Here is a 27,490-nt window from a genome sequence, read left to right on the forward strand (position 1 = left end):
AAAACTGAGTCCTTCATGTCACCTTTCTTATAACATCATCCTTTTCATTTTGTAGCCTTACACAATATGCTATTTTAATATTATGAATTTGTCACATTATATTTAGCAGAGTGGATAATAGAAGGCATCTATAGGGAGTATCTATGTTTATTTTTTCATTACTTTATTCTTTATTAAACAGCTGATATGTGCCATAGAGTTGCTCTTAATTGTTCTATGAAGTCTAAATTTAATCTGACATAGGGAAATGATGAGGTCTCAAATTACATTGAGATTAATGTATACTTTAGAGATTTCAGTTACAGGACTCTCTAAACATATTTGCAGTATGATCTGATTTTGGCTTATGCTTATAAAAGTTTTCTTTACTGACATGGGTATCATCTGTTTCCTTCCTCACATTTCCCCAGCAAAATGTTATCCGTTTGTTCTGGCATCACTTCAAGGCCCATGTTTCTTTTCTTTTCTTTTCTCTTTTTTCTTTTTTTTTTTTTTTTTTTTTTTTTGGTGTTTATTTATTTTTGAGAGTGAGCGAGCAGGGGAGGGGCGGAGAGAGAGGAGGACAAAGAATCTGAACTGGACTCCGCACTGACAGAAGAGAGCCTCCTGCGGGGTTTGAGCTCATGAACTGTGAGATCATGACCTGAGCTGAAGTCAGATGCTCAACCAACCGAGCCACCCAGGTGTCCCAAGGCCTATTATTTCATTTTTGCCATGGAAATAATAAGATCAGAAAAGTACCTCTGACCTTTTTTTTTCTTTTTTTTTAATTGAAGTATAGTTGACACATATTGTTACAGGTGTAGAGCATAGTGATGTGACAACTCTATACATTATGCTATGCTCATGACAAGAGTAGCTACCATCTATCACCATACAATACTATTACAGTGCCATTGACTATATTCCCTCTGCTGCGTCTTTCATCCCCATGACTTCTTCATTCCATAACATGAAGCCTGTACCTCCTACTCCCCTTCACCCATTTTGCTCATTCCCCTACCCCCACCCTTTCTGCAACCACCAGTTTGTTCTCTATATTTATGGACCTCAGACTCTTCTTTTCTTAATCACTAAACATGTATTCAGTATTTAATCCATGGGACTCCATAAAAATGCTAAGGAAACTATCCTAAGGTTCTTCTCTTGGGCTGAATGCCTCTCTTTCCTCTCCTGAAGTATTCCCTTGACTCTTAACTCTGTTCAAGGAATTTTCCTTAACTTTGGTATGTTAGCCCAAGATTGATTTGTAAAACACATGATTAGAATAAAGGAGATTTACAGTCATAAGAGCTGCAGTGATGCAAAGATTCCTGGAAATGTGAAGTCCTCACCCCCTTACCTGGAGACTGCCTTTCAGTGATCACCTTTTTTCCACCTTTGCAGGCACAAATCCCAAAATCCAAAATTCCAACATGTCCAGAGAGTGTATCAGACAGTTCTTTCCAAAACGGAAGTGCTTCATCTTTGACCGGCCTACAAATGACAAAAATCTCTTAGCCCATATTGAGAACGTGCCAGAAGACCAGCTGGACAGTAGTTTCCGGGAGCAATCAAACAAATTCCGTACCTATGTTTTCACTCATACAAAGACCAAGACCCTACGAGAGGGAATCATTGTCACTGGGAACCGTGAGTCTCCTTTGTCCCACAGCATGTCTCTGTATCAGTGTGCGTGGTGGAGCTTTGAGTATACTCTGACTTTGGCAGTAATTTTGTTGACATCTGTTTGTCAGATGTCAACTGACTATGGAGAAGCAGATATTCATGCCATGAAAAGTATCCATACATGTTTCTTAATTAGTCTCCCTATGTGAGGGTTTGCTGAGACTTAATATATCTCAGAACCTTAATTCACTAGTTATAAAAAGGCAAGATGGAGTTAAAGAGAGGACATCTGTAGATTGAGAAATCCTATAGGATATCTTCTGGTCTTTAAGGATATAGTAGATGTTTTGTAAACTTACATGAGTCATATCATAAATAGGAAGCTATACATTCCTTTAAGCCTGTTGAGATAGAAGATTATGTATAATCTTATATGCAGGGCATACATGCTTCATGGGTATGTGACTTATGTAGTCCCATGTGGAGATGGGCTCATACTCTGACTCTGTTTTATTTTGTTTTGTTTAAGTTTATTTATTTATTTTGAGAGAGAGTATTCCAGGCTGTCAGTGCAGAATCCGATGTGGGGCTTCAGCTTAAACCATGAGATCATGATCTGAGTGGAAATCAAGAGTCAGTTGCTTAACCAGCTGAACCACCCAGACATCTGTCTGTCGCTGTTTTGAATTCTTGATCATTTTCAACTAGGAGCCCACATTTTTATTTTGTCCTGGGCCACACAAATTATGTATCTGGTCTTGTTTGTATACACTACTTCACCTATATAACCTATTTCTTTTTATTCTCATTGAATGGGAAACTATTTTTCCAGTGACCCATGAGCATATTTGTTGTAACTGGTAATTTAAATTATAATATGAAGAAATGGAGAACAATAAAAGAAAGAACAGGAAAACAGTAATGTTGTTAGAAAGGAATAGATTCCCAAAGAAGAAAATAAAGTTTCCTTCTAAATAAGGTGGGGTTTTTTTTTTGTGATCTCAGGATGATGCTCCATAAAAACTGGAAGCCAGTGATTAAGACCTCACTATTTATCCTCAAATTTCCTGGCCTATTCAGGGCTGGAGACTCTGTTGAAAGCCTATGTGGATGCCATCAAGACGGGAGAAGTTCCTTGCTTGGAGAACGTGGTGACAGCTCTTGCCCAGCGTGAGAACTCAGTGGCCGTGCAGAAGGCAGCCGACCACTACAGCGAGCAGATGGCCCAACGAGTGAGCTTCCCCACAGACACGCTCCAGGAGCTGCTGGATGTGCATACAGACTGCGAGAGGGAAGCCATTGCAGTCTTCATGGAGCATTCCTTTAAGGATGACAAGCAGGAGTTCCAGAAAAATCTCATGGTAATTGTCTTATAGTAAAAACCTCATGGTAATTTATCACTCCTGATTTCTCCCCTTCTGAAATGATGCTTAGAGCCTATATTTTTGATTAAATAGCTCATCTCTACAATGATACAAGGAGCCTGGATTGTTGTGAGACAGGGCTTTACAGGGCTACAGTTCACCCTTTTACTGTAATGTAGGCAGTTCATTAATTTTCTATTGCTGCATTAAAAATTGCCATGAATTCACCAGTTTAAAACAACAAATATGAATAAGCTCACCAATCTGTAGGTCAGAAGTCTGGTGTGGAATGGTCCTGTGCTCTGTTCATGGTATCACAGGCTAAGAACAAGGTGTCAACAGGACTGAGTTCTCATCTGCAGGCCTCTGAGGAGCCTCCAGTTCATTAAGGTTGTTGGTGTATCCAATCCCTTGGATTGCAATTTACAAGTTCAAAGAAAAAAGTTCTGTTTTTATATCTTCACATACTGGAATCCTATTGGAAGAATTCATTAAGGATTCCAAACTCTCTTCAGAGTATTCTTCAGTCAGCACTGGGGGGTTGATTTTCTTTGTACACAAAATCCATTTGTAGCAACCCAAATCCTCTGAGGAAGTGCTACTTCCAGCCACAAATCAACTTTCTATTGTTTATTATTGATGGTTGGGTCACTGTTAATCATACTACAGTAGAAGGAAAATTGGAGTTTATGTCTTCCAACACCATCATTTTGTAGATGATAAGCTTAAATCCAAGGGAGTTAAGGGGCTTTCCCCAAGTAACACAGAATTGATTAGAACTAGGACTGAAAGTCTTTTGACTTCTGGTCCATTCCATGTTCCGGTCTACTCGTAGGTGATCAGAATGCTTTTTCTAAGAGGATGACATTGGACTTCCCCTTCTAACAGCTTCTTTCTATTGGATTTCTCCCCCATTTCTCTGGCAGGACATGATAGAAAAAAAGAAGAAAGATTTCTTGCTGCAGAATGAATACACATCTGTTAAATATTCCCAGGCAAAGCTTCAGCAACTTACAGAGCCCCTGATGAAAAGCATCTCAACAGGAACTTTCTGTGTTCCTGGAGGACACAGTCTCTACTTAGAAGCAAAGAACAAGGTTGAATGGGACTATAACCTAGTGCCCAGGAAAGGGGTTAAGGTAAGGAATAAAGAGGGAGGGATAGCTGTCAGAACCGTAGAGTCAAAGGGTGTTTGTTGCTTTTTCTGAAAATCTAAGATCATAGCACCATTTTTATGGAGAAAGCAGAGCAGGGCAGTATCTCCACACTTTTAGTTTTTATCCGCAATTAGTTATATGTTGTTGAAGGAACTGGAAATATATTTGCAATATTTCGGGAATTCTGGGTTAAAGAGAACAACTTTTCTTTATCAAACAATGTGGCCATTTCTTTGCTAAGTATAGAGGATACAAAGAGTAAACACAACCTTTGTTCTCAAGATGATGATATTACCTGAAATGAAGACAAAAAATTGGGCAAATATATAATTATCATACTTTGATGAGCAGATAGTAAAATAATGGTAATGATTATTGATGATAACAATCATTATGATATTGGCTGATGGGGCCCCTGTGTGGCTCAGTAGGTGAGTGTCCGATTCTTGATTTCAGCTCAGGTCATGATCTCATGGTCATAAAATTGAGCCCTGAATTGGGCTCCATGCTGGGCGTGGAGCCTGCATAAGATTCTCTCTCTCTCCCTGTCCGTCTGTCCCTCCCCTGCTCATTTGCATTCTCTCTCTCTCTCTCTCTCTCTCTCTCTCAAAAAATACTAGTAGACATGTTCAGCACCCCCTTACTATGCCATGCATGTAGTAAATAACCTATAATCAGGTATTTTGGTTGGATTGTGAATTTAATGCTCAGAATATTATTATAACTTAGATACTATAGTTATGCAGTTGAGAAATGCAATACACAAAGAAGTAAGAAGTTGCCCAGAGTCATACTACCAGCAAGGGGAGAGCTGGTAGGGCCGCTCAGAGTAATTGGCCATCCTCCAAACTGGAAAGGTAGCTTAGCAAAGCACTCTGAAAGAGCAATAGGAGTTACAGGATGAAGTATCCATAAATGTTATCCTAGTTAAGAAAGGGTAGATGAGCATCCTGGCAGAAAATAGACTGAGCAAATGTTTGAGAAAACAGGAGTCCCTGTTTATATACACACTGAAGTCTGCTGGGCGGCACCTGGGGTGGATAGTGGAAAGCTTCACTGGAAAGAAGGATGGAGGGCTGCAAAGGAGGCTGCAGTGGAAGGTTTCAGGTCTCACAGAAGAACTCAGAATTTATATTGGAGGCATAGAAGGAAAGTTAGTGAGGGATATCTAAGCAAGTGAAAAATTTACAAGGCCAGATTTGTGACTTTGTAGAACAATAGTTTCCCCCAAAAGACACGATGTGTGCTGCATGTCATGTCTCTTCTCCTTGTTTCCTCAGGCAAATGAAGTTCTCCAGCACTTCTTACAGTCCCAAGTGGCAATAGAGAAATCCATCCTGCAGGGAGACAAAGCCCTCACCTGTCAAGAGAAGGCACTCGCAGGTACAGGTGCAGGGCTGAGCTCATAGCAGAGTGGGTGGGTTGCTGCACTACCTCCAGACAGAAATGAGGGCAAAACCTGCATGAAACAAAGAGCTTCCTCTCCTACTGTGGAACGACACTGCTAAATACACATATAACAGTCAGAGTTGTCTTTTTATATCAGGCAGACGAGGAGGGCCATCTCCATCATATTCTGAAATGTGCTTTTGGTGACCCACATAATTTGGGGGCTTCTCAGCTTCCTTTTCAAAGTCAGTTTGGTATCTGTGCTAAGGAGAGTAGAATCAGACCTGACTGTTGCTTTCTTCTCTAAAACATTCGTGGAACAGCTGAGCGGGCTAAGAAGGAGGCAGCTGAGAAGGAGCAGGAGCTGCTAACTCAGAAACACAAGGAGCAGCTGCAAAAAATGGAGGCTCAAGAGAGAGGCTTCAGGGAAAACATAGCCCAACTGAGAGAGAAGTTGGAGAGGGAAAGAGAAAGCCTTCAGAGAGAACAGGAAAAAATGCTGATGCACAAGCTGAAGGTAAGCCTTGCACAGAGCTGGGCAGTGCTCCATGGACAGTGCCCTGGTTCCTGAGGAAGGGGAGAGCCAAACTATTAAAAATCATGATCCCAGGGAGAATCATAAAAGACATACGATTCATTAAAAACCTCAGATCTTTCTGGATCCTGCTGGGGCTCTTAAATCCACAAATTCCAAAGGCTTATGTAGTTAGAGAATTTGTAGTATGCAATTAACATCCCTAAGGGTGCTGGGCTGCTGTTTGTGGTGATTGTTAGGATGGTTTCATTGGACCCGAATTAAATAAGGCCCTAGTCTGCTTGTCCTTAGGATTCTTGGTTCAGCCATCAAACAGACCTAAAAGAACTCCAGCTTATCTTAAAGGTATCAGAAAGACTTGAATTACAGGATTCTGAAAGCTCTAAAATTTGCTGCATTTGTTTCCAGATCTGTGTGAGTCGTCCGACAGAGCACAGAGGAAAAGTAATTCTTCGACTCAGTCTGATGGTTGACAGCCAGTGTTCTAGAGGGGATCAGCACTTCCCATTTTTGTTAGACGTGTGTGTTCATGCTACCTTGGTGGAACTGAGAAATAGGATTAATCCTACATCCCCCTGAAGGACATCCTCACTGCTGGAACTAAGAGGATAGTTCTTAGGTCTGATCTAGCCTGACCCCACCCCACTCTTGGTGAGATGGTGCTGAGGGAATTGTGGGAAGGTGTAAACCATGGATACTCCCACTCTCCAGGATCGACTCATCAAAGAGCACTCTCGGGTGATAGTGCAGTAGACATGGTTCTTCAGTGCTGAAACTGTTAGACTCAAAACCCTTGCTTTTGATAATAGAGGATTTTCAGAAGTGAACTCTTTCTTTTTTATAGGTCCAAGAAGAACTTCATAATGAGGGATTTGAAAAGAAATCTGAGAAGTTGCGTAGAGAGATACAGCTACTAAAAAAAGAGATTGTGGCAAATAAAGATAAATATTTGTTGGGTCAATGGATTATTGATGTGACTGATGGAGTATTCAGTAAAGAAACGCCGGATCATAGTGAGTTACCTGGTTTGGGGATGAAGATTCTCAGCTCATAATGACATAGGTTCAGAATTCCTTTTAGGGATTCATAAAATGAGGGTTTTTGTGATGCTGTGACTTATTTTGGAAGCACGTGTCATATTAGTTTCTTTTAACAAAAGTTTAAAGGTCAACAGTGATTAATGATTACTAAGGCCTGACATACAAAAGACATACTTCATTTTGATCAAATAAAAGAAATGGTAAACAAGATTGTTAAAAGATAAACGTAGGGGGCCTGGGTGGCTCAGTGGGTTGAGAGTCCGACTTTGGCTCAGGTCATGAACTTGTGGTCCGTGAATTCGAGCCCCGCATCAGGCTCTGTGCTGACAGCTCGGATACTGGAGCCCGCTTTGGATTCTGTGTCTCCCTCTCTCTGCTCCTCCCCCACTCATCCTCTCTCTCTCTCTCTCTCTCTCTCTCTCTCTCTCTCTCTCTGTCGAAAATAAATATTAAAAAAATAATAATAATTTTAATAAAAGATAAATGTAAGGAAAAGCTGAATTTGCAATTGCAGCAAAACAGATGAGATACTGCAGAATAAAATCATCAGACCTGACCATTGCTTTCTTCTCTCTCTAAACCATTCGTGGAACAGCTGAGCGGGCTAAGAAGCAGGCAACTGAGAAGGAGCAGGAGCTGCTAACTCAGAAACACAAGGAGCAGCCACAAAAAATGGAGTCTCAAGAGAGAAGCTTCAGGGAAAACATACCCCAAATGAGAGAGAAGTTGGAGAAGGAAATAGAAAGCCTTCTGAGAGAGCAGGAAAAAGTGCTGATGCACAAGCTGAAGGTAAGCCTTGCACAGAGCTGGGCAGTGCTCCATGGACAGTGCCCTGGTTCCTGAGGAAGGGGAGAGCCAATACTAATAGAAATCAAGATCCCAGGGAGAATCATAAAAAGTATATAATTCATTAGAACCTCAGATCCTTCTGGATCCTGCTGAGGTCCTTAAATCCACACAACTCTTAACACTTTCTGTAGTGGTAGTCTTTTTTTTTTTTAAATATTTATTTATTTTTAAGAGAGAGACAGAACTCCAGTAGGGTGGGGAAAGGAGGGGAGGCAGAGAGAGACACACACACACACACAATCTGAAGCAGGCTCCAGTCTCTGAGCTGTCAGCCCAGAGTGCAACGCGGGGCTCGAACTCATGAACCACAAGATCATGACCTGAGCCAAAGGTGGATGCTTAACTGACTGAACCACCCAGGTGCCCCTCTAGTGTTCGTCTTTGAAATGAACAAATAACATCCGCAGATTGGTAGGTTGCTGTTTGTAGTGACTACAGCATGTTCTCTTAATGCTTGGATTGGGTAGGACCTCAATACTATAGTCTTTAGGATATTAGTGTAACCATCAGATACATCTAAAATACATCTACTGGGTTCTGAAAGTATCAGATTATTCCTGATATGAAATATAGAATTCTGAAAGCCCTATAACTTGCTGTATTTGTTTCCAGATCTGTGTGTTACTCTATAAAGCCCAAGGGAATAGTCTTCCTTATTCCAGTATGCAGCTTGATAGCCTGTTTCTGCACAGTGTTAGCAATTCTCATTTTTTTGTAGATGGTTTTGGCCATCATACCTCAAGCAGAACTGAGAATTAGTTAGAACCAAACCTACATTCTCTCCCAAAGGGCATCGTTAGAACTGGAACACATTTCTGTAATAGTTCTCAGTCTTGACTCAGCATCTCCCCACCCTCAGTGAGATGATCCTGAGAAAATTAGGAAGTTACATGCCATAGATACTCTTACCATCAGTTTCAAATACATGGATATATTGAAAAACCCCATCAAGGAACACTATGAAGATAGAGAAGAAGGTATGAAGATGGATATGCTTAGCTTAGCTGCTAGTGTTAAAAGTGAAACCCAACTTGATAATTGGGGACTTTCAAAAGTGAACTCTCCCTTTTAGAAACCCAAGAAAAACTGCTTTTGAAGGATTTAAAGTTCTGGGATCACAAATGAAATAAGCTCATAATTCCAGTTAGGAAATTATAGAATGAGACTTGTTATGCTGTGACTCATTTTTGAGGTATATGTGTCATGTTAGTTTCATTTAACAAAAGTTTAAAAAGTAATTATCTAAATATATGAAGGTCTTACCCAGAAAAGATAAACTTCATATTGACAAAATTAATTTGGAGAAATGAGAAGCAAATTAAAAGATACAGTGGAAAAAAAGATCAAATTTCCAGTAACATCAAAAGCAATATGATACTACAGAATAAAATCATGAAGTATGTAAAATTTACATGAACAAAATTTTTTAAATGCTATGTAAGACACAATTTATAAAAATGGACAGAAATTAAAATTTCAATATTATTTAAGTTAATATGGACATTTAATGTGATCCAAAAATATGTCAAACATAATTTTTCAAGAAGTAGATAAATTAATTCTGAAAGTTTTATGGAAAAGCCACAAACAAAAATATCCAGTGCAATCCTGAAAAAAGACAAATGAAAGGGAACTAGCTTTAGCCACATGTTAAAACATCCCAAGAATTAGCATTGTGGTACTAACATCTGAATATTGAAACAATGACAAAACAGACTTGGAAGTTTAGAAATTGGTGCATGAAGCTTCTGGGTGGTTCAGTTGGTTGACCTTGATTTCAGCTCAGGTCATGATCCCATGGTTGTGGGATCAAGCCCCATCTGGGACTCCATCCACATTGAGCATGGAGCCTGCTTGAGATTCTCTTTCATTCTCTTTCTGTCTCTCCCCCTCTACTCGCACTCTCTCTTTCTCTCAAAAATTTAAAAAAGAAAAGAAAAGAAATTTGTGCAAAGTCATGCAGAAATTCAGCAGATGATAATTTGGGCATTTTCTTGTGTGAAGGAATATGGGATATTCAGCCAATGGTGTTTGAACTATAGGCAGCCATCTGAAAAAGAAAAGTTGGGTTCTCCTTTACATGTAAATTTCAAGATGGTCCAGGTAAATTTCGGATGGTTCAAAGATACAAACATGAAAAATTACAGCATAAAATTAAATAATAGGGGGGAGTTAAAAAAAATAATATGGGAGTAGGTAGAACCTTCTTTTTTTAAAAAAAATTTTTAATGTTTATTTTTGAGAGAGAGAGGCAGACAGACAGACTGTGGGTGGGGGAGGGGCCAAGAGAGAGGAAGACAGAGTCTGAAGCAGGCTCCAGGCTCTGACCTGTCAGCACAGAGTCCAACGCGGGGCTTGAACTCACGAACGGTGAGATCATAACCTGAGCCAAAGTTGGAAGCTTAACCGACTGAGCCACCCAGGTGCCCCAGTAGGACCTTTCTAAGTATGACATAATGGAAATAGATAAAAAAGATATATTTAAAATTTTTTTGAATGCCGTTGACACACAATGTTACATTAGTTTCAGGTGTGCAACATAGTGATTTGACAAGGTTATACATTATGCTATGCTCACCACAAGTTTAGCCAGCATCTGGCACTGTACACTGCTGTTGCAGTATCGTTGACTGTATTCCCTATGCTGTGATTTTTATTCCTGTGACTTATTCATTCCATAACTGGAAGCCTTTCCCATTCCCTTCATCTATTTTGCCCATTCCCCACACCTTCCCCTCTGGAAATCATCAGTTTGTTCTCTGTCTGGTACTACTTTTTGTTTGTTTATTCATTTGTGGTTTTTCTTAGATTCCACTTATGAGTGAAATCAAATCAAAACTACAATGAGATAGGGGTGCCTGGGTGGCTCAGTCACTTAAGCATCTGACTTCATGATCTCACAGCTTGTGAGTTTGAGCCCCATGTCAGGTTCTATGCTGACAGCTCAGAGCCTGGAGTCTGCTTCGGATTCTGTGTCTCCCTCTCTCTCTGCCCCTTCCCACTCATGCTCTGTCTTTTTCTCTCAAAAATAAATAAACGTTGAAAAAAAAAGTTAAAAAAAAAACTACAGTGAAATACCACCTCACACCAGAGTGACTAAAATCAAAAAGACAAGAAATAACAAGTGTTGGCAAGGTTGTGGAGAAAAAGGAACCCTCATTCACTGTTGATGGGAATGTAAATTGATATAACCACTATGAAAACAGTATGGGGGTTCCTCAAAAAATTAAGAATAGAAATACCATAGGATCCAGTAATTACACTACAGAATATATGCCCAAAGAAAACAAAAACACTAATTCAAAAAGTGCTCCCCCATGTTTCTTCTAGCATTATTTACAATAGCCAAGATATGAAAGCAATCTAAGTGTCCATTGATAAACAGATAAGAAGATGTGGTGTATATATGTATATGTATATATATATATGTATGTATGTATATGTATATATATATGTATGTATGTATATACATACACACACACACACACACAATGGAGTATTACATGGCCATAAAAAAGGATGAGATTGTGTCATTTGGGACAACCTGGATGGAACTAGAGGGTATTATGCTAAGTGAAATAAGTCATACTGAGGTAGATAAAAGAAAATACTGATGAATTCATTTGTCTAAGAAAAAAAAGTTCTTCATAGAAAAACATGAGCAAAGTAAAGATGGCAAAATGAGGAATTCATTTTAATATGTATCAGAAAAAATAATATAATTTCTTTAAGCCATAATGATCCCTTTAAAGCAGTGGGAAAAAGAACACCCCTCTCCCCCCAAAATGGGCAAATATATTAGAAGAAATGAAATATATTCAACTTTGCTAATAATATGAGATACGCAAAATAAAGTTTTGAGGCTCCTGTTTCATCCCAAAGGTTAGCAAAGAAAAACACATTTGATGGGATACTAAGTTGCCAAAGATTTGGAGAAATAGGAAATTTCCCATATTTTCGAGAAAGTACAGATTGGAACAATTCTATATCAAGGTATTAAATGCACATACCTTTGATCCAGCAAGTTCAAATTTAGGAATTTATCTTATAGATTTAATTGTACGTGTGCCAATGTCATACGTGCTAGGATATATGTTACAGCACAAGTGTATGGCACAAAATCAGAAAACAACTGTCAGGTGCTGGTAATAGAAATCATGGGGCATTTGTACAAGAGTATTCTATGGTCACTACAATGAAAGGGAAAACTCTGTACTAATATGAAAAGATCTCTAGATTTAGCATAAAGTAAAAAAACATCCGGAAAGTATGCATAGTTGCTACTAGTAAATTTAAATATAATGAATATGCACATGTATTTTACATGTCTCAGGAAAAATATGAAATAAACTAGTAACTATGGTTGTGACTTAGGATGGACCTGTGTAGTTGATGTGAGGCTTGAGAGGGTAGCTAACTTTATGTCATATATTCTTCTCCATGCCTCTTACATTTTGTATGGTATTACTGTTACATATTCAGAAATAAAGACTTAAAACTGCTAAAATTAAAACTAAAATATAAATACATGGAAAGGGAACATTTAGTAATAGGGTGGAAGCAGTTATGCTCCTTGAAACAGCATACCTCAGTGCAGTAGGAAGAGTCTGCTGATTACAACAGGGAGCTGAAAACCATAAGACATGCATCCTAATCTTGCTTTAATTATGACCTTTCGATGTTCCAGTCTCTAATTTCTTTTTTTACTGAGGTATAATTGGCATATAACATTATATTAGTTTCGGGTGTACAACATACTGATCCAGCATTTATATACACTGGGAAATGGTCACCCCCAGTCTAGTTGCCGCCCATCACCATGCACAGTTGCACTTTATTTCTTGTGATGAGAACTTTTTAAGATTTACTGTCCTGGCAACTTTCAAATACATACAACACTACTATTAATGATAATCACCATGCTGTACGTGAAATCTAATTTCTTTTGCTATATAGTCACTTGGGAAGTTTGCTAGAATGCCTCTATGTTCCAGCCCCATGCTTATAAAGGGAGTGAATTAGAAAAATTGTTCTTCAGTATCAACTAGATTTTTCCGGAATTCCTTTTCCAGCTGCCTTGTGCTGTAGAATGTGATATAGCTAGAATGAACTACTTGTGATTCTGTAAGCTACATGTTATCTTTGGATTCTGTGTCTTTGTATATTGCATACAGACATCCTGCCACCATACTACATTCTCATTATTTGCTAGCCCCTATCTGTCCTGACTTCCCAAGGAGGCAGTTGATCTGTTCCTCCTCTGTGTTCCTTATCGTCACCCCTGTCAGAGCACTTCTTACTAATTGTGACATTGAAATAGCCTGTTTATAGGCATCTCTCCTCCTCTCTTGATCTCAGGTGCTCAGACTTTTTCATCATTGTGAATCTAACTCCCAGCACAGAGCCCACCACATAAACCCCAGATCTTCAAAGGTAGTTCTATTTTTAGCTTTTTGAGGAACCTCCAAACTGTTCTCCAGTGTGGCTATACCAGTTGCATTCCCACCAGCAGTGCAGGAGGGTTCCCCTTTCTTTGCAACCTCACCAATACCTGTTGTTGCCTTAGTTGTTAATTTTAGCTATTCTGACAGGTGTGAGGTGGTATCTGATTATGGTTTTAATTTGTATTTCCCTGATGATGAGTGATGTTGAGTATCTTTTTATGTGTCTATTAGCCATCTGGATGTCTTCTTAGGAAAAATGTCATGTCTTCTGCCCATTTCTTAACTGGGTTATTTGGTTTTTGGGTGTTGAGTTAGATAAGTTGTTTATATATTTTGGATACTAACCGTTTATCAGATATGTCGTTTGCAAATATCTTCCCCCATTCCATAGGCTGCATTTTAGTTTTGTTGATTGTTTCCTTCACTGTGCAGAAGCTTTGTATCCTGAAGTCCCAATAGTTCATGTTTGCTTTTGTTTCCCTTTCCTTCAGTGATGTGTCTAGTAAGAAGCTGCTCCAGGGTCAAAGAGGTTGCTGCTTGTGTTCTCCTCTAAGATTTTGATGGTTTCCTGTCTCACATTTAGGTCTTTCATCAATTTTGAATTGATTTGTGTGTGTGGTGTAGGAAAGTGGTCCACTTTTATTCTTCTGCATGTTGCTGTCCAGTTTTCCCAGCCCCGTTTGTTGAAGAGACTCTTTTTTCATTGGATATTCTTTCCTGCTTTATCAAAGATTAGTTGACCGTATAGTTGGGGTTCATTTCTGGGTTTTCTATTCTGTTGCACTAATCAATGTGTCTGTTTTTATGCCAGCACCATAGTATCTTGATGACTCAGCTTTGTAATATGGCTCTTAATGGAAAAGCATTCAATGCTCATGGATTAGAAGAACAAACATACTTAAAATGTCTATACTACCAAAGCAGTCTACACATTTTAATGCAATCCCTATCAAAATACCACCAACATTTTTCACAAAGCTAGAACAAACAATCCTAAAATTTGTATGGAACCACAAAATACCCCAGATAGCCAAAGCAGTCGTGAAAAAGAAAAACAAAACTGGAGGTATCATGATTCTGGATTTCATTCTCTCTAAAGCCTTTAGGGCACAGTTCTATTTTCTTAATGGTTGTGAGTCAAAGTTTAGCCACCTTCTACTTTCCCCAACCAAAGCCATTGGAGTGAAAGTCCAGTAGCTGAATCAGTCCCTAGTGACCCATTGATATCACTCAGAGGAATGCATCTCATACTGTCCATATGCATGTTCTGGTAAAAGAAAGAAGCAGGGATAAGCCCTACTTCCCCATGAAATCTCCCTAATACATATGGCCAACACACATCATATACATTATCTTCTGTCTGAATGAGCTGCCTCTTTTCAGGACATACTTTTTATCAGGTAACACCTTAAGCCTTAGGAAACATACTAGCTGCAGTGAATGATAACCATAGAGGGAAAAAGAATGAGGAACAGTCAACAAAACAGTGTTTATAAGAAATGATAACTGGAAAGGATTAAGAGTGAAGTAAAGGACAATAGGGCAGAGTAAAAGGGATCTTCACCACTTGCATGTTTAGTCATAAACTTCCTTTTGTAATAAATGTTGTAAATCCCCAAAGATAAACCTCCCAGTAAAAGGTGTCTTACATAATAGTGAATAGGAAATAATTGTTGAATCATTGAAGTAATCAAAGAATGATTTCAAACACATCTTGGACAATCTTGTAAGAAGACAAGTTCAAGCCATTTGTGTACATGGTATTTGGATGAAGTAAGATGTAAGTTGCTTGGCCATTTTTACATTACCATCTCTATTTCCTCAAACTTAGTCTACAGCCTGCCTTATTTGTTGCTACCTTCTCACCTCTTAAGCTGGAGTTGAATAGCCCTTGAAAATGTATTTATTAAGACGACTCTTCAGTGTTGGCTGCTGTATAGAAATTCAAAGAAGGGGCGCCTGGGTGGCTCAGTCGGTTGGGCGTCCGGCTTCGGCTCAGGTCATGATCTCACGGTTCGTGAGTTCGAGCCCCGCGTCGGGCTCTGTGCTGACAGCTCAGAGCCTGGAGCCTGTTTCAGATTCTGTGTCTCCCTCTCTCTGACCCTCCCCCGTTCATGCTCTGTCTCTCTCTGTCTCAAAAATAAATAAAAAATGTTAAAAAAAAAAATTAAAAAAAAAAAAGAAATTCAAAGAAAAAATAGAGCAGTCCTCTCTCCAGGAATATAGGAAATAGGTTAAGGAAGCTTAGGAAAGCTGATATGACCATGCCAGTGGTCTCCTTTGGCCTACCTAGTATCTGCATGGCCAACAGCAGGGGGGAACATACCAGCACAGGAAAATTATATTACATTTTGCTTGACCCCAATACAAATATTGTGTGTGATCAAAACAGAATTCACTATGAAGATAATGCCCACAAAATGGCAGACTAGAAGCTCCAAGCCCTTGTTCCCTCATAGAGACATTAAAATAATAATAACAATAATAATAATAATAATAATATGACTAAAATAATCTTATAGAACCTCTAGAAAACAAAGTAAACACAACAGTCAAGTGAACCCCAATCAAGAAAAAGCCACATTGCCCGCTCCCCTAGATTAAGGGATGATCATCGACCAATGTAATTCATGACATTAACAAAATGGAGGGGAGAAAAATGATAGTCTCAATTCATAAGGAAGAAACATCTGACAAAATTCAACACCTTTTCATGTTAACAACCCTCGACAAAGTAGAAGTAGAAGGAAACTACCTCCACGAAACAAAGGCCATAAATAAAAAACTCACAGCTAATTTCACACTCAATGGTGAAAGGTTGAAAGCTTTTCTGCTAAGATTGGGAACAAGACAAGGATGCACTCCTTCACCAATTCTATTCAGCATTGTACTGGAAGTCCTAGCCAGAGCAATTAGCAAGAAAAAGAAATAGAAGGCATCCAAACTAGAAAGGAAGAAGTAAAATTATCTCTCTTTGCAGATGACATGATCTTTTTTCCTCCAGATTTATTGAAATCTTTTTGACATATAACATATGTAAGTTTAATGTGTGCAATGTGATGACTAGATACATGTATACTTTGTAAAATTATTTCCACACTAAGATTAGTTAACACCTCCATCCTTTTACATAATTGTGATTACTTTTGTGTGTGTGGTGATAACACTTAAGATCTATTCTCTTAACAACTTAGAAGTATGTAATACAGTATTTTAATTATAGTCACCATGTTGTGCATTAATTAGATCCCATATCTTACTTATCTTATATCTGAGAATTTGTACTCTTTGACCAACATCTCTCCATTTCCCCTACCCCTTAGTCCCTGGCAACCACCATTATACTCTTTTTTTATGACCTTACCTTTTTAAGATTCCATATGTAAGTGGGAACATACACTATTCATCTTTCTCTGTCTGACTTATTTCACTTAACAAAATGCCCTCAGTGTTCATCCATGTGGTTGCAAATGACAGGATTCCCTTCTTTTTCATGACTCAGTAATATTCCATTCCATTGTCTATACAATAGTGTACACACACACACACACACACACACACACACACACATCGTCTTTGTCTATTAATCCACTGATAAAAATTAGTTTGTTTCCACATTTTGGCTACTGTGAATCATGCTGCAGTGAACGTGGGGTTCATATATCTCTTCGAGATAGTGCTTCCATTTCATTCAGAAGTATACCCACAGTGGGATTGCTGGCTCATATGGTAAATCTCTTATTAATTTTTTGATAACTGTTTTGATTACTGTAGTTTCATGATAAAGTTTGAAATCAGGAAATGTGATACCTCTAGTTTTGTTCTGCTTTCTTAGGATGACTTTTTTTATTTGGGATCTTTTGTGATTCCATATAAATTTTAGGATTATTTTTTCTATTTCTGTGAAAAATATCATTGGAATTTTGATGGGGATTGTATTGTTTGCTAATATCTGATTTAGAATTTTTGCCTCCTTATAGTTGTCATAAACTTTTTCTATACAACTGTGGTCATATTTGGTATTAAGGACTTTCTTGAATAATGAGTTAGATAGCATACCTTATTTTTTTGTTTATTTATATTATTTTTGAGAGAGGAGAGTGCAGGAAGGGCAGACAGAGAGGGAGACAGAATCCCAAGCAGGCTCTGCACTGAGAGCCTAGAGCCCACTGTAGAGCTTGAACTCACAAACCATGAGATCATGACTTGACTTGAAACTAAGAGTCACACACCTAACTGATTGAGCCACCCAGGGACCCCAACATGCCTTATTTTTGATGCCCAACAAGAAATTCTTTTTTTTGTTTTTTATTAAAAAAATATTTTTTATATATGTTTATTCTTGAGACAGAGATAGAGTGTGAGCAGGGGAGAGGCAGAAAGAGAGCATGAGCAGGAAAGGGGCAGGGAGAGAGAGGGAGACACAGAATCTGAAGCAGGCTCCAAGCTCTGAGCTGTCAGCACAGAACCCGTCACGAGGCTTGAACCCATGAACTATGAAATCAGGACCGGAGCTGAAGTTGGACACTTAACCGACTGAGCCACCCAGGCGACCTCTGACAAGAATTTATATAAAAAATATTGTTAAATGTTTGTTTGTAGAAATCACAGTTAAATCATCTGAGTCTTGAGGTTTATTGTAAAGAATTCACACTGATTTCAATTTCTTTAATAGATACTAGAAGCTTCCGGTTTCCAGCGACAAAAAGCACAGATTCCCTGAGGATATCATTGTGTGTGATGGTAAGTCCACTCATCCTTCCAGCTTTTGTTCCTAAAACCTATGTTTAAACCTTTTGGGGCACAACACTGTATAAAGGCTATAGGTTTAAGGTGTATGTGTACTGACCAAAGCAGAGACACTTAGAAATTCACATATTATGTTAGGTCTTCCTTTCTTCTGTAGGGTAGCTTATATGGATAATTAATGCCCCCAAATATTAAAGTCTGTCCTCTTTAATTGTGTGAGCTTTCTGATGCCCCCAAAAAATGGTAAAAAGGAAATATTAAGCCAGAAAAATAATGATTTCCCCTTTATAAATCAGACTTGAAGAGGCTTTGAATGTGTACTCCTTAATAATGAGACCGCACATTTAAGTCACAAATTTAACAATTCCTAGACTTAAAATGGATCATTCCTGACAAGTGTTGGAAATGTGTAAAAGGACTATACTTGAGGTAGGGTGCACTTACGTATGCCTTCAGTATACCACAGCGGAAACCATAGGCTACAGAGGGGTCACGCCAGTTGACTTTTGTTAAGATGTTCTTCTGATTCAGTTTCTGGAAGAAGGGTGGGGGGTTTTTCATATTAGTACATTAGTACATTTACTTGAACCTTTTATAGGGGAATCAGAGCAATCTGCATCTGTGAAGGGTCCTCCTGAAAAAAGAATGAGCAAAGTGTCAGACTCCACCTATGGTCACCATAGGAGATATGGCATAAGCTGTCTTGCATGTGTAAGGGTGGATGAAAGAAACGGGGCACATGGCCTCAACCTCTTTGGAGAATGGGCACAAAGACACACTTAGAGGGGTGCCTGGGTGACTCCATCGGTTAAACACCGACTTCAGCTCAGGTCATGATCTCATGGTTCGTGGGTTCGAGCCCCATGTTGGGCTCTGTGCTGACAGCTCGGAGCCTGGAGCCTGCTTCAGATTCTGTGTCTCCCTCTCTCTGCTCCTTCCCCACTCGTGCTCTGTCTCTCTCTGTCTCTCAAAAATAAACAAATATTTAAAAAAAATTTTAAAAAAAGACACAGTAGCTTGAAAGACGCTTTTGTGAACTCACAAATATGTTATACTAGCACTTTACTGTCCAAGTCTTATTAGAGACTCTTTCCTGAATATCCATCCTGCAAATTAAAATCCTCTGTGATTTCAGTTTTCCCTTTAAGACCTATATTTTCGGTGCAATAAGATTGAACTTAAGTTCAGTTAAGTGAACTGATGCATTTTTCAATCCAACATGTAGGCAAGTTGCCATATTTATCACAGCCAAACCACTAGGCAAGTTCCATTGCCTTACATTTTATGTAGTTCTGGATTTCTCTTCGCTTAGTCTGTGTTTTTCAAAATCCAGCAAATGCAAGGTGATTTTGGTTTTGGATTGTTTTTACTCTTACATCACAGTTGCTAAACTCTCCAGTTCTAAAATTCCCTAAGCATGTGAATTATGTCCCTAAAAGGCTATTATTTTTTAAGACATTTAATTTTTTAACTGATCAGTTGCACTCACCACATTTCTGAACTGAAATTGTTTCATGTCTGTGCTTTTCTGGAAGGGCTGGTACATTTGCAGCTTTGTGGTTTTTCACCAAACTTTGTGTAACAGGATGTTAAACGAGACTCTTCCTGTCTGAGAATTTCCACCATTCTCTAAAGATGAGTGCACGAGGTGCCAAAGAACCACAGTTTCTAAAACAACATGCTACCGCATTTGAGAGGAGTTAAATTGATAAAACATGAAAAAAGTCATTTCTATTAAATTAAATCTCATTAGCTTCCATCAGTTTAAGAATATTTTAACAATTCTTCTTTTACCAGGAGTATACTCTTGGTACTTAGACTTGCAAAATATAAAAAGTTATTTCTCCTGGGGTACCTGGGTGGCCCAGTTGGTTAAACATGTGACTCTTGATTTGGGCTTAGGTCATGATCTCATGTTGTGTGAGATCAAGCCCAATGTTGGGCTCCGTGCTGACAGCACAGAACGTGCTTGGGATATCCTCTCTCTCTCTCTCACTCTCTCTCTTTCTCTCTGCTCCTCCCCTGCTCACACATGCACACTCTCTTTCAAAATAAATAAATAAGCCTTTAAAAAAGTTATTTTTCTTGTCAGCAAATTTTCTTCCAAATAATGGAATCTGGAAGAGAGACGCCAAATTTATTTTTTTTTCATTGCTAAATAGTAAAAACATCCTGCTATACATCCAAATATAACTAGCCTTAGATTCATCATCTCTAGAATCATATCTTTATAGCTTCATAAATAAAATGAAAAATAACAGCAACAAAAAATGAGAGAGACAGAGGAGGATTCCTTGATCCAGTTGGTGAGGAAGGACTCTTTTTATTTGGATGATAGTCATGTGCCCACCCTCTCCTACATCAATATCTGTGTCTCAGAAAGTACAGGACCTCTGTACTTAGTGCAGCTTGGGTCCATCCCTTAAAATGGCCAAGTTTAATTTCAGGACTCTTAAAATTATCTGTCTCAGATATTGTTGCATATCTTTTTACAATAATAAAAGAAGTGTCAGCTCTAATTATTATAAAGTTCTGTTATCAAAATGAGCTCCTGACAACCTTGCTAGATGTTAGATTTTTCTAGCTGCTCTTAAAGCTAGCAGTGGTCAATGTGATTATGTTTGCTCAGGAGATAGAAACAGAAGTATGTGTATGTCACTTGAGAGTCTAGACCACAGAATTTTGCTCCTGTACTCCACCAGTTCCATCTTTTCCCTCCTACTGGTTCAAATTTGACAGCAGTGGAGCTTTGACCTTGCAGATAAATAGGCTTTCTTAGTGGGTACAGAACAACTAGATGGAAGGAACGTGAATCCCTGCAGAACCCTGTGGAGGAATGCTTCCACACAAGCCTGGAGTGGTAGAAGCAGAGGTGCTGTGACAGCAACCTCTAAAGGGATCTCTATCTCCAGTGTCCTCACTGTACTCTTTCTCCTCCTGCCATCAGAATGTGGAACTCTATACGCCTTTGGAATAAATCCCATTACTCAGGTCCCACCTGATCTTTCAGCCTCATCCTTAATGAGCCTGTGGCTATGGTGAACTCCAGTGGATTCCTAGCATTTGCTCACTACCGTTGTTTATTTGCTCATTTCATTCTTTTGGTATAAAATACATTTCCTCTCATTTTTCTTTGATGCAATCTGAGTTATCTTTTGAGATCCAGCAGTAATGGCACCTCTTCTTGTAGCCATCTAAAATCCTGAATATAATTAATTGTTGCTTTTTTAGACAACCAAGCACTTTATTTTTAACATTATGTTAGCAGTTATTACTTCTCATTTAATGGTAAAATATTCATGTTCATCAAGATACAGGTTAGCCAAAGAACTTTGTTTTTAAATACACAAAAACCGTGGAAATGCTAGTTTTGAAGGCCTGAGAGGTGTATAATAATGACAAATAGGCAAAACGTAAAGTAATAGCTTTTATCAGCAGCCTTTAGTTGGGCTGATGACAAAGTCTCAATTTTGAAAATTCCTTAACTTTAAATAAACTATCCTGGCAAGGTTTGATGACATGTCTAAAGATACTTTAAAAGTGGAGGTTAAAGGGCACCTGCGTGGCACAGTCAGTTAAGCATCTGATTCTTTTTTTTTTTTTTAATTTTTTTTTCAACGTTTTATTTATTTTTTTGGGGACAGAGAGAGACAGAGCATGAACGGGGGAGGGGCAGAGAGAGAGGGAGACACAGAATCGGAAACAGGCTCCAGGCTCTGAGCCATCAGCCCAGAGCCCGACGCGGGGCTCGAACTCACGGACCGTGAGATCGTGACCTAGCTGAAGTCGGACGCTTAACCGACTGCGCCACCCAGGTGCCCAAGCATCTGATTCTTGATTTCAGCTCAGGTCGTGATCCCAGGATCATGGGATGGAGCTCCGCATCAGACTCCACACCTGCTTGGAATTCTCTCTCTCTCTCTCTCTCTCCCCCTCTCCTTCTCCCTCTCCCACTCCCTCTCCCTCTCTCTCTCCCTCTCCCTCTTTCTCTCTCTCTCCCTCTCTCTCTCTCTCTCCCTCTCTCTCCCCCCTTCCCTCCCTCCCCCTCCCCCTCTTCCCTGCTTGTGCTCTCTCTTTCTCTCTAAAAAATAAAAATAGAGTGAAGATTAAAAAAATTTACTTGTTCACTATCTTGAACCAGATATCACAAACAATAAAAGTAGACCAAACTGGCTATCTATTATTTTCATTTCACAGATTGGATCTTTGGGTCACGGGTGAATATGGTCTTTCCAGTTAGCCTCACTGCAAGACATCGAATCTGTTCCTGGAGTAATAGGGTCAGAGCAAACTGAGGAGTGGCCAAGAAACTAGGATGGGAGATGCTGATAGTACCTATAGTCACCATCAAAGATGTATCATGAAACAAATTATACTAAATTCAGGGTGGAGTGAAGGAAAAGTCACAGTCACCTGAACCTGGGCTGAGGGAAATGAACAGAGGGACACCATGACCTCTCAGAGAGTGGCATTAGCAAGCCTTTTGTCTTTTCCACATTTGCAAATTTTTAATGCTAGCATCTAGAACCCAGGTCACAGAGGAAGCTTCTCCTTCTGATATCCATCAGACAAATATAAAAACCTCCTAAATTTTACATTCTTTTTCCCCACGCTCAAAAATACTAACTGCTGAACTAAGGGCAGCTCTTGTTTCCACTGGCTCAGCCCACACTGTGATTATGAACAAGATGACATATTTATTACAGCTATCTCACTAAACTGATTCACTGACTCAGATTTGTGCAGTAACAGTTTCTTCTTATTTCTTTTTTTTTTATATAGATTTCCTCAGTCCCACCAATATCAGAGTATTTGTTTTGTGGTGTTTAGCTTTCTGTCACAGTAGCTAGTGCCTCTTGCTCTTATTCAAGAATATTGTAAAGCTATAGATCTTGACTCTAAAACTATTTATTCTTTTATCCCCAGATTTTTATCAGCTGAAGAATTGCATCAAATAGATTGATGGCCTGAAACTGCTTAAAGTCTGCATTTCCAGGAACTCGATGTGGTTTAGGATATCATCAGTTTGGGGCTCCTTCTTCTTATGTTTCAGGATGCTAAATGGGACTCTTCTGTTAGGGGTCCACTAAGTGTCCTGGACTGAGAACACTAGATGCCAAATAACTAATTCCCAAGCAAGGTGCCACATCAGCTTTTACAGTTAGGTTAAACTCAAGACAATAGAAGAAAAATAATATGATTATATCAATTAATGAAGAAAAAGCATTTGACAAAAGTCTAACACTCACTCGTGATGAAACCTTTCACAAATTAGGAATAGTGGGGTATTTCCTCAATTTGATAAAGAATAGCTGAAAAAAACCTACAAGCATACTTAATGGTGAAAAGCTAGATGCTTTCCCGTAAGATTAGGAACAAGGCAATGATGTCTGCTTTCACTTCTATTGAACATCATACTGGAAGTCCTAATGAAATAAGACAAGAAAAGAAAAGGAAAGATATATAGATTTTTTTATGTAGAAAGTCTCAAAACATCATCAACAACAACAAAAAATTCCTGGCACTAATAAGTGATTATAGCAAGGTTGCAGGATACAAGGTTTACATACAAAAATCAATTGCTTGCTTATACATCAGCAATGAACACGTGGAATTTGAAATTTTTTTTTTTTTTAATTTTTTTTTTCAACGTTTATTTATTTTTGGGACAGAGAGAGACAGAGCATGAACGGGGGAGGGGCAGAGAGAGAGGGAGACACAGAATCGGAAACAGGCTCCAGGCTCTGAGCCATCAGCCCAGAGCCCGACGCGGGGCTCGAACTCACGGACCGCGAGATCGTGACCTGGCTGAAGTCGGACGCTTAACCGACTGCGCCACCCAGGCGCCCCTGGAATTTGAAATTAATAACACAATATCACTTATGTTAGCACTCCTGAGAAAGAAATACTTAGGTTATACATCTGAAAAAAAAAATATGTGTAAGGTCTAATGAAGAAAATAACAACTCTGTTGAAAGAAAACAAAGAAAATCTAAATAAATGGGAACACTCAGTATTGTCAAGATGTCAGTTCTATAGATTCAATATAATCCCAGTAAAAATGCCAGCAAGTTATTTTGTGGATATTGACAAACTAATTCTGAAGTTCATATGGAGACGCAAAAGACCCAGAATATACAGCAAATACTGACGGAGAAGAAAATGTCAGAAACTGAAACTACCCAGCTTTAAGACTTACTATAAAATTATAGTAATCAAGACTGTGTGGCACTGGAAAAAGAATAGACAAGTAGATCAATGGAACAGAATAGAGGGCCCAGGAATAGACTCACACAACTATGGTTAACTGATCTCTGACAAAGGAGGAAGAGCAAATCAGTGGATAAAGCATAATCTTTTCAATAAATGCTGCTGGAACAACTGCACATTCATATACAAAAAAAAAAAAAAAGGAAGGAAGGAAAAGAAAAAGAATCTAGACACAGATCTTACAATTTTGACAAAAATGAATTCAAGTTGGATCATAGATCTAAATGTAAAACATAAAACTCCTAGAAGATAACATAGAGGAAAAACCTAGGCGACCTTTGGTTTATTGATAACTTTTTAGATACACTACCAAAAATCACAATCAATGAAAAGAAAATTGGTAAGTTGTACTTCATTGAAATTGAAAACTTTTGATGTTCAAAACACAGTATTCAAAGAGTGAAATGACAACGTACACATTAAGAGAAAATTTACAGAAAACATGTCTGATAAAGAACTGATGTCCAAAATACACAAACAACTCTTAAAACTCAAGAATAAGAAAACAACCCAATTTAAAAATGGGCAAAAGGTCTGAACAGACACCTCACAAAGATTCACAGATGTCAAGCAAGCATCTGAAAGGATGCCCCACATCATATGTCTTTAGAGAACCCTACATTAAAACCACAATAAGAGGGGCACCTGGGTGGCATAGTCAGTTAAGCTTCCGACTTTGGCTCAGATCATGATCTTGGCAGTTCGTGAGTTCAAGACCCGCTTTGGGCTCTGTGCTGACAGCTCAGAGCCTGGAGACTGCTTCAGATTCTATGTCCCCCCATCTCTCTGCCCCTCCCCTGCTCTCTCTCAAAAATAAACAAACATTACAAAAGAAAAATTCTATCTTTTGGGATGCGCACTGGGTGTTGTATGGAAACCAATTTGACAATAAATTTCATATATTAAAAAATAAAAAATGAAAAAATAGAGAATATTTACATATGTCAAAAAAAGAAAAAATTGTAAAAATAATTTTACAAAAATAAAACCACAAAAGATACCACTAAACACAAACCAAAATGGCTAAAACCTAGAATGCTGACAACACCAAACACTAGTAGAAGATATGAAGTGATAATAACTCCCATTCATTGCTGTGGGACTGCGAAATGGTTTGGCCATTTTGGAAGACATTTTTGTAGTTTCTCTCAGTGCTTAACACTTACCATCCGATCCAGGGATTGTGCTCCAGTTATTTACCAAAATGAGTTGAAAACTTAATTTACAAAAAACCTGCACACAGATGTTGAAAGTAGCTTTATATATAATTGCCAAAACTTAGAAGCAACCAACATATGCTTCAGCAGGTGAATAGATAAACAAATTGTGATATATCTGGTCAATGGAATGTTAATTCAATCCTAAAAAGAAATGGGCTCTCAAGGCATGAAAAGATGTAAGCAAACTTCAGTACAATTTGCTAAGTGAAAATTTCAGAAGCCCATCTGAAAGGCTACATATTGTCATCCAACTATATGACATTCTGAAAAGGTAAAACAGTAAAAATACCAGTGGTTGCTAGAGGCTCAAAGGGAGGAAGCGTGGTATGAATAGCTGGAGGTCTTTTGGGAAATGAAACTATTCTGTATGTACATACATATAAAACATACAAAATGTACCACACTAAGTGAACTCTAATATGGAATTTAGTTAATAATCTTTCAACACTGATTCAGCATTCATAACAAATGTACATGCTAATGTAAGATGGAAATAATTGGGGAAAACTGGGGGGTGGAGTGGGCTAAGGGATATATGGAAACTCTTACTTTTTGCTTTATTTATGTAAACCTAAAACTGATCTAAACAAAATAAAGTCTTAATTTAACATAATGCATAGGGCATCAAAGAATGTAATTTCAGGCATCTGGGTGGCTCAATCGGTTAAACATCCAACCCTTGATCTTGGCTCAGGTCATGATCTCACAGTTTGTGAGATCCAGCCCCACGTTGGGTGCTGCACTGACAGCATGGAGCCTGCTTGGGATTCTCTTTCTTCCTCTCTGCTTCTCCCCTGCTCATGCATTCTCTCTCTCTCTCTCTCTCTCTCTCTCTCTCTCTCTCTCTCTCTCAAAATAAATGCATAATCTTAAAAAACAAACAATGTAGTTTCAATTCAATCAATTTGACACTATATTACATTACATAGGAATTTTTTAAGTTTTGTTTTAATTCCAGCTAATTAACATACAGTATTGTATTTCTTTTAAGTGTAAAATATAGTAATATAACACTTCTATATATCACCCTGTGCTCATCACAGCAATTGCACTCCTTAATCCCTGTCATCCTCTCTGGTAACCATCAGTTTGTTCTCTATAGTTAGGGTCTGTTTCTTGGTTTGCCTCTCTCTCTCTCTCTCTCTCTCTCTCTCTCTCTCTCTTTCTCTCTCTCTCTCTTTCTCTTTTAATCCCTTTGCTCATTTGTTTCTTAAATTCCACATATGAGTGAAATCATACACTATATGTCTTTATCTAACTTATTTCACTTAGCATTCACTTAGTTCCATCCATATCATTTTAAATGGCAAGATTTCATTGTATTTTGTTTGTTTTCAGGAGTAGAATTTAGTGATTTATCACTTACATATATCACCTAGTGCTCAACATGACAAGTGCCCTTCTTAATGCCCATCACCCATTTAACCCGTCCCCCATTTAACCACTTCCCTCCATCAACCCTCAGTTTGTTCTCTGTTGTAAAGAGTCTCTTATGGTTTCTCTCTCTCTCAATATTTCATTCTTTTTTATGGCTGAGTAATATTCCAGTGTGTGTGTGTGTGTGTGTGTGTGTGTGTGTGTGTGTAGACATACATACATCCCATATCTTCTTTATCCATTCATCAGTTGATGGACACTTGGGCTATTTCCATAGTTTGGCTATTGTAGGTAATGCTCCTATAGAAACTGTATAAATATTGTATAAATGCTGCTATGTATCTCTTTGAGTTAGTATTTTTATATCCTTTGGGTAAATACCTAGTAGTGCAATTGCTCAGTTGTAGGGTTGTTCTATTTTTAACTTTTCAAAGAAACTCCATACTGTTTTGCACAGTGGCTGCACCAGTTTGCATTCCTACCAGCAG

At 38.5% G+C, this 27,490-nt stretch overlaps 1 protein-coding gene across 2 annotated transcripts in view; it reads left to right on the plus strand.

Moving 5' to 3' along the window:
- The window catches only part of LOC124515735 (guanylate-binding protein 4-like), a 37,127-nt gene extending 13,506 nt beyond the window's left edge, over positions 1-23,621 (plus strand). Inside the window, exons 6-14 of one of the 2 annotated variants that reach the window (XM_047084741.1) lie at positions 1,387-1,632; positions 2,689-2,969; positions 3,899-4,111; positions 5,410-5,512; positions 5,842-6,035; positions 6,898-7,066; positions 7,689-7,882; positions 18,062-18,129; positions 23,062-23,621. In XM_047084741.1, coding sequence (XP_046940697.1) covers positions 1,387-1,632; positions 2,689-2,969; positions 3,899-4,111; positions 5,410-5,512; positions 5,842-6,035; positions 6,898-7,066; positions 7,689-7,882; positions 18,062-18,109 — 1,448 coding nt within the window. In that variant the 3' untranslated portion in view covers positions 18,110-18,129; positions 23,062-23,621. The remainder of the gene's footprint in view (positions 1-1,386; positions 1,633-2,688; positions 2,970-3,898; positions 4,112-5,409; positions 5,513-5,841; positions 6,036-6,897; positions 7,067-7,688; positions 7,883-18,061; positions 18,130-23,061) is intronic. The other variant, XM_047084742.1, reaches the window with a different exon arrangement.
- The last annotated feature ends 3,869 nt before the right edge of the window (positions 23,622-27,490 follow it).

This window comes from Lynx rufus, unplaced genomic scaffold (genome assembly GCF_022079265.1).
Source record: "Lynx rufus isolate CCGP_SWC_20201006 ecotype Redwood Valley unplaced genomic scaffold, mLynRuf1.p SCAF_2, whole genome shotgun sequence".
In the NCBI taxonomy this organism is placed as follows: domain Eukaryota; kingdom Metazoa; phylum Chordata; class Mammalia; order Carnivora; family Felidae; genus Lynx; species Lynx rufus.